Here is a 6263-nt window from a genome sequence, read left to right as displayed (position 1 = left end):
ACAAGGAGAAATGTATTTTTGTCTGTGTGTCTGTATGGGAGGGAGGGGCAAGAGCCATGGACAGACTAAGAGGCTGACTGAGGGCGTGTTTGGGGGAAAAAACATCATCGTTGAAGATGAACGCTGAAGCCCTGCCAGGATGCACATGTTCTTAAAAACGTCGAAGCATCTGATTGTAGATCTGCTCACGAGAGGGAAAAGCGTGAAGAAACCTGATTTTAGGACCAGCACGGTGGTTAGGACAGCCGGGTGCTAATTACGGCTCCTGTGTTCAATGGAGCGATGAGCATTTCCTCTTGCAGGAAAGGTGGGTTTTCCCCCAGAGATGACGCGTCTGGATGGCTCTCCTGTCATCGCTATCAGGTTATTCACATAAATCGGTTTATTTAGCATCTCCTGCTGTCGTGTTTTTCCTACAACACCCAGACTCACTCTCTGTCTAGGAAAGTACTTTGAAATCATTGATAATTGTTGATAGACCATTTAAGAGACCTACTGTCCCGTGATCTTTCTCTGCGTGTATGGACAGCTTCTGTGTCTGTTTAATAGAAAATGTTTCAGAATCTGAGTGTCTGTGAGAGCCTGGTGGGTTATAAACGTGAACGTGAGCTGCATAATTCTGCCCAAGAGGACCCACGAGCACAGGGCGAATCCTATTATATAAAGATCCTGTAACTATACTGAATAAAAAGTGGTTATGGCGACACACATGCTTGAGACAGAGCCATACAGTCTCCTCCAGGAGAAGAAAGGGTGTGCCAGCTACAAAGTTTCGTGTTGGGAGCTACAGAAAAATCCAACTCAAATTGGCTTAAACTATGAAAGAAATGTATTAGCATACTTAACAGCTTTTTAGGCCTTTTAGGTAACTTAATCTAATGTCCCAGTGATTGAATTCAATGCACTGATACTTTAGTGGCCGATACAGACAAAAGATAAGAGAAACATTTTAAAATGCCAATGTTCAAAGAGAATTAAAATGCGGTGGTGTGCTGGAGTGTCCCAGGGTGGTCACGTGGCTGTGAGAGCTCAGAAAGGCTTCTGATGGGAGGACACGGAGGCTGGAATTGGGCTGGCGGGGAGGGGGCCGGCATGCTGAGACCGGGAAGAAGTCAGGCCTTGGGAGATGCCGCGCATTCCCCAGCTTTCTGATGGGAGGACACGGAGGCTGGAATTGGGCTGGCGGGGAGGGGGCCGGCATGCTGAGACCGGGAAGAAGTCAGGCCTTGGGAGATGCCGCGCATTCCCCAGCTTTCTCTGCCAACAGCACCCGCCCGGGGTTCCCTTCCTAGAGGGTCCTCCCCCCCGACATCTGTCCCTTCTGTGGCACAGGGTGAGGTGGGCAAGCTCCCCGAGGGAGGGGCTGGAGGCCAGCGGTGCTGGCCGTGTGGCGCGTGACCGAGACCTTGCAGCTGGGGACCTCGAGGGAAAGGACAAGCGCACACTTGGCAGGTGCAGGCCCTGCACGGGGCTGCCCATGTCTGCGTCCCGCTCACTGTGTGCTCGAGGGCCACGGGCTCTTGTCCATGCGGCACCCAGTGCTAGGCTGGCCAGCTCCCTCCAGGACGGCCACGGGATTGCGCCCGGAGGACGGGCCAGGCTGTCCTGGAGTGCGGCAGGACCGTGCGGGGCAGAGACCACGGGTGACGCATGGCACCAGTGCGAGGCAGAGGCCCCTCGGGGCCTGGAGGGAGCAGGACGAAGTGACAGCACGACCTCGGGCCTCGGAGCGAGGACCCCGGCATGCAGTGCAGGCTTTCGCCTCCGGTTTGTGCTCGTTCGCCGGCCATCCCCGGCGCGGCACGTCGCCGTCTCCCGAACCTCGGCTGGGGGTGGTAGGTGCGTCCGGGGACAGACTCCCGCAACGGCCACCAGGGGGCGATGGGACCACTCAGACCTGCGAGCCAACCCCCGCCCCTCCCCCCACCCCAGCGGGGTCAGCACGGTCTGGCCGGAGCTGCAAATCATTTCTCTCAACTTATTATGTGTTTATTTTGCTCTTTTATGGCCAGACATTAGGAATTTTGTTTAGTTCCCCAGGCTGTTTTTCCTTCCTTGATTATTTTAATGACCGTAGTCTTTTGGACTTCCGACAGAAGGTTTGGGTCTCTGAGTTTTAGCATGTGGGGGTGTCGCCTCCCAGGATGAATTTTATTTTGAATCTGTATCCTGCAGTTGGTTTGTTACAATATATACAATGTCACATTTTTAAAAGGAAGAATTAAAATTAACACTGGTTTCCAGTTGCTTCGAATTGTAGTTACGCTTTTCCCAGCTTACTCAGCTGGAGGCCAGTCTGTGCAAGGGGCTGACGGTCTGTTCCCCACTTTGGGGGGCGGGGGTCTCCACAGTCCTTTTTTATTTATAGGTAGTTTCACTTATTTTTTTCTTTTATGATTTGTCGACATTAGGTCACTGTTTTTTAATGTACAGAAATGCGTGCGGCAGTTGACAGGAGCCTCCAGGGCTGGCTCGCGTGTGTCCTTCCCACAAGGGCAGGTGGCCTCGCCGCGCGTGCTGCTTATGCGAACAGCCCTGTGGGTGGGGAGGCCGAGCGGGGTGTTTCTCTCTGTGGTTGTTCGTCCGCGCACCTGCTGGCAGCCGCTGTTTCTGGGGCTCGCCCATTGCCCGTCTCATCCTTTGCCCACATCCCCACCCTGATGGCCACCGTGTGCTTGAATCCGGCAGCTTTTAACCTTCGCATAGTGAGGGCACATGCTGACCACGTTGTTCCGGTTTGCTCCTCCCCCTTCTAGTCTCCGGGGACAGGGCCTGGACAGGCGGGCTGTCGGCCCTTCGGAGACGGGGCGGTAGCGTGGGGACACCGCAGCCGGCCTCTGTCGTGAGGTCCTTGTTCTTTCTGGCTTTGCAGCCCCTGACCCTGCATCTGGCCCCTCCTCTTCCGTAGGCGCTGGGGGGTGCTGCGCTCCCGGCTACCTGACCAGACGGCACCCCTGCAGAGTGAGCGGTCCCCTGTCCCAGGCCGGGCCCATCCTCAGCGCTGCCGCCTCGCCATTCTCTCCGTGGGCCTTGGGGTGTCCCCCCCCCCAATTCCAGGAATTTCCCAGTGCCCCGTTCTTGGCTGCTCCCTCGGCCAGAGTCAGGTTTCAGATGCTTAGAACAAGACGGCCGGTACCGAGCGTGCCGACGGCCCGGGGCCCAGGGACTCCAGTGGGCCAGCGCCGAGTGCCGAGCACACTTCGGGCTCTGTGTGGGCACTGGGCTGCCAGAAACGAGCAGAGGCTGGTGGGGGTCAGCCTGGGCAGGTGGGCCTGGGGAAGGTGGGAGTGACGCACAGGGAATTATTTAAGACAAGTGGATGACAAGAGAACAGGTGTCCATTCTGGTATTCACTGAGCGCCAACCATGTGCCAGGAGCCACCCCAGGCTTCAGGGTCACCGCATGAACAAAACATATCGCACCCACATCAACTGCAGTTTTCATTCTGAAAAACCTCTGGATCCAAGCTCTGGCCAAGGCCCTCTGTGCCCTCACTGTCACGTTGCTGCCCCACGTGTCTCGCGGACTGCTGGGTGGGTCACGGCAACACGGAGCCGGGGCGCCAGGCAGCCCCTCCCCAGGGAGCGCCCGTCCGCTGTGCTCAGGCCTAGGCAGCAAGGACACAGCTCCAGGCGGGGCAGGCGCCAGGCGGGGCAGGCGAAGGCAGCCTTACCCACTCAGCAAACAGGTGCTGAGCGTCGACTGCATGCTGGGCCCTGGCGCAGCCACTGTGAACAGGGTGACCTGTGACGTGTCCCCGCAGATGAACGACACAGGCTACAGCAGGTGCCAAGTGCAGAGTATGGACGAAGGCTGCTGGGGACGCTGGCTGGGACAGCCGGGTAGGGCCCTGCCCGGGGCTGCCGCTGAGGGCTGGCCGCTGCTTCCAGGAAAGAGGGGAGCTGTCTGGGGGTCCGGGGCCTGGAGAGGGGCTATCGGCCCGGGAGGAGAGGGCTGATCCCCCGGGGTCTCCTCCAGGATGCACGGTCTGGGCCACTTCAGTTGCAAGCACTGGGGGCCTGGCTGGGGCCTCGGCGGGGCCCCCCTCCTTTCTCGGCCTCAGTTTCCACGTGTGCAGATGGCCCCCCATTCCGTAGTGCTGGGGACAAGTAGAGCAAGGCAGAGCACCACGCATGTCCTGACCTTGTGGAAGCAGAGAGGGCAGTGCCCCCCGGGGAGAGGAGGCAGAACTGGGCCACTGATAAAAGGGACCAGGGACCAGAGGAAAGTCAGAGCAGCGCGCGCACCGGCGCTCACCCCGGAGCTCACCCCCACACTCACCCCGGCGCTCACCGAGAGCGTCATCAAAGCCCCAGAGGAGTCAGGCCACAGGACACCTGGACGTCCACCGTCACCGTGGCCCTCGGCGCCCCGCAGGCCGCGCGTCCTCCTCCCTGGCCCTGCGTCCCCACCTCCTGTCCCTTAGGTGCAGGCCGCCCGCAGAGGCTGCTTCTGCTCACATGGAGCCAAAGGGAGCCGTCGGCTGGGCTTAGGGATGGCGGCCCCTCTCTCAGCCAGCACCTGGGCAAGCAGGCTGCCATCTCAGGAGCAGCCGTGTGGACGGGTGCCCAGGACAGGCCTCTGGGCACAGGGCCCAGGGTCAGGGAAGAGCTGGTCTTGGACAGTATCCTGACTGTCCCTGAGCAGGTGTCCTCACCATGCGCAAGAGGCAGCAGGGAGGTTCAAACGGCAGACCTTTTCCGAAGGGACCAGGCAGTAAGTATTTCCGGCTTCCTGGGCCACACCGTCCCCACGGCCGTCACTCAGCCCTGTGTCCTGCAGAGTGTTTGCATGGGCCGATGTGGCAGTGTTCCAATAAAACTTTATTCACAAAACAGGCAGCTGCCAGGTTTGGCCCCAGAGGCTGTAGGTCCCTGGCCCCTGCCCTAGGTGTGGAAGGTCACAGACACCACAGTCTCCGCCCCCTGACCTCATCACCTCCCAAAGGCGCCACTTCCTACCAACACTGTCACGCTGGGGGTTAAGGTCTCACCGTGTGTTTTGGGGGTGACGACACTCAGTCTTTGGTGTGGAAGAAGACCGTACAGCACTGTTAAGGATGAGAAAAACAGGTTACAAAACAAACAGGAAGCACGATGCCCTCGTCCAGCCAGCGCCGACTGCGAGCCCGGACACTCAGCTGTGAGATGCGACCGGTCGACCCCCCGAGCTGGCGCCTGACACCCACGTGTGGTAAGGGCTCTGAGGGCTGGGGGCAACTTTTTAAAAGTCGGCACAAACAGGTGCGCGTGGGAGAAACGCGTGGGAGAAAGCGGCCTCGGCAGGGTTTCTGTCCCGGCGCTGGAAACCGCACAGCCCTATAGCCAGGCACCGAAGACCAGGGCCTCCGTGAGTCCACCTTGTCCTCTGCTGTGTCCCCTGTAGTGCCATCTGGAGCTGCTGTGCTCCCAGGCAGAGGCCCAGGGGCACCTCGTGGAGGCCAGGTGGGGCCTGTCGCCGTGAGGCTGTGGCCGAAGACCTCACTGGGCCCTTTAAACTCTGGGCCTTGGAGACTCTATGTCTCGAACTCTGAACTCTCCCCTCGCAGGAATGTCACCTGTTACTGACTGACTGTGGTGCAAGTTGACCTGGGGGGCAGGCTTAAACCCTGCACCCCTATGTGATGTGGGCAGCCATGGGCAAGTTACTGATGCCCCATTTCCTCGTCTGTGAAATGGGCGTTGGGAGGATTAAGAGGCTCCTCGCTGCCGGTCAGTGGTAGGGCTAGAGCTGTCCTTGGTGCCGGTGAGGAGCCTGGGAGCCTGGAGGGGGGCCTCAGGGTCAGTCTTCGGGGAAGTTCCCAAAGGCCTGGTGGGCCAAGGAACCAGGACAGAGAGCCCCCGAGCCTTGCCAGGAGCCCCTGTGCATGCCGTTGTGCAGCTGGGCGCTCACCCATGCCGCCCCTCAGGGGCCGAGGGGTCCCAGCCAGCGTGCAGGTAGACAGGTATCCTGGGGAGCTGGCTCTGCAAGGACATGGGGCCTCTGCAAGCCTGGAGGCACCCCCACAGCTCACTGCATGCTGGTGGGCTCAGGCCCCGGCCCCCCAGCCTGGAAAGCTGGGCCAGGAAAGGTAGAGGCTGCAAGGGCCAGAGCGGCTACAGGCTGCCTTACAGAGGGAAGCTGGTCTCTGAAGCCGTCTGAGCCTGGGCCAGCTTCCGAGAGGGGCTGGCACAGAGGCCGGGTGAGGGAAGGGAAAGAAGGGGCACCCGCTGGTCCCCACGGCTGCGTGTGGCCTGCCCCTCGCCTCGCTGGCCAGGGGCTC

General features: G+C 59.9%; 1 protein-coding gene across 1 annotated transcript in view; it reads left to right on the top strand.

Moving 5' to 3' along the window:
• Nucleotides 1–5097: 5097 nt before the first annotated feature.
• Nucleotides 5098–6263, top strand: part of CPNE7 (copine 7) — a 20792-nt gene continuing 19626 nt past the window's right edge. The window contains 2 exon segments of the mRNA XM_011379153.1: nt 5098–5194; nt 5387–5445. Of these exon segments, the coding sequence (XP_011377455.1) occupies nt 5098–5194; nt 5387–5445 (156 nt within the window).

This window comes from Pteropus vampyrus, unplaced genomic scaffold (assembly GCF_000151845.1).
Source record: "Pteropus vampyrus isolate Shadow unplaced genomic scaffold, Pvam_2.0 Scaffold356, whole genome shotgun sequence".
NCBI classification, from domain to species: domain Eukaryota; kingdom Metazoa; phylum Chordata; class Mammalia; order Chiroptera; family Pteropodidae; genus Pteropus; species Pteropus vampyrus.
The sequence above is the reverse complement of the archived record's forward strand: the minus strand, read 5'-3'. Positions and strand labels throughout refer to the sequence as shown.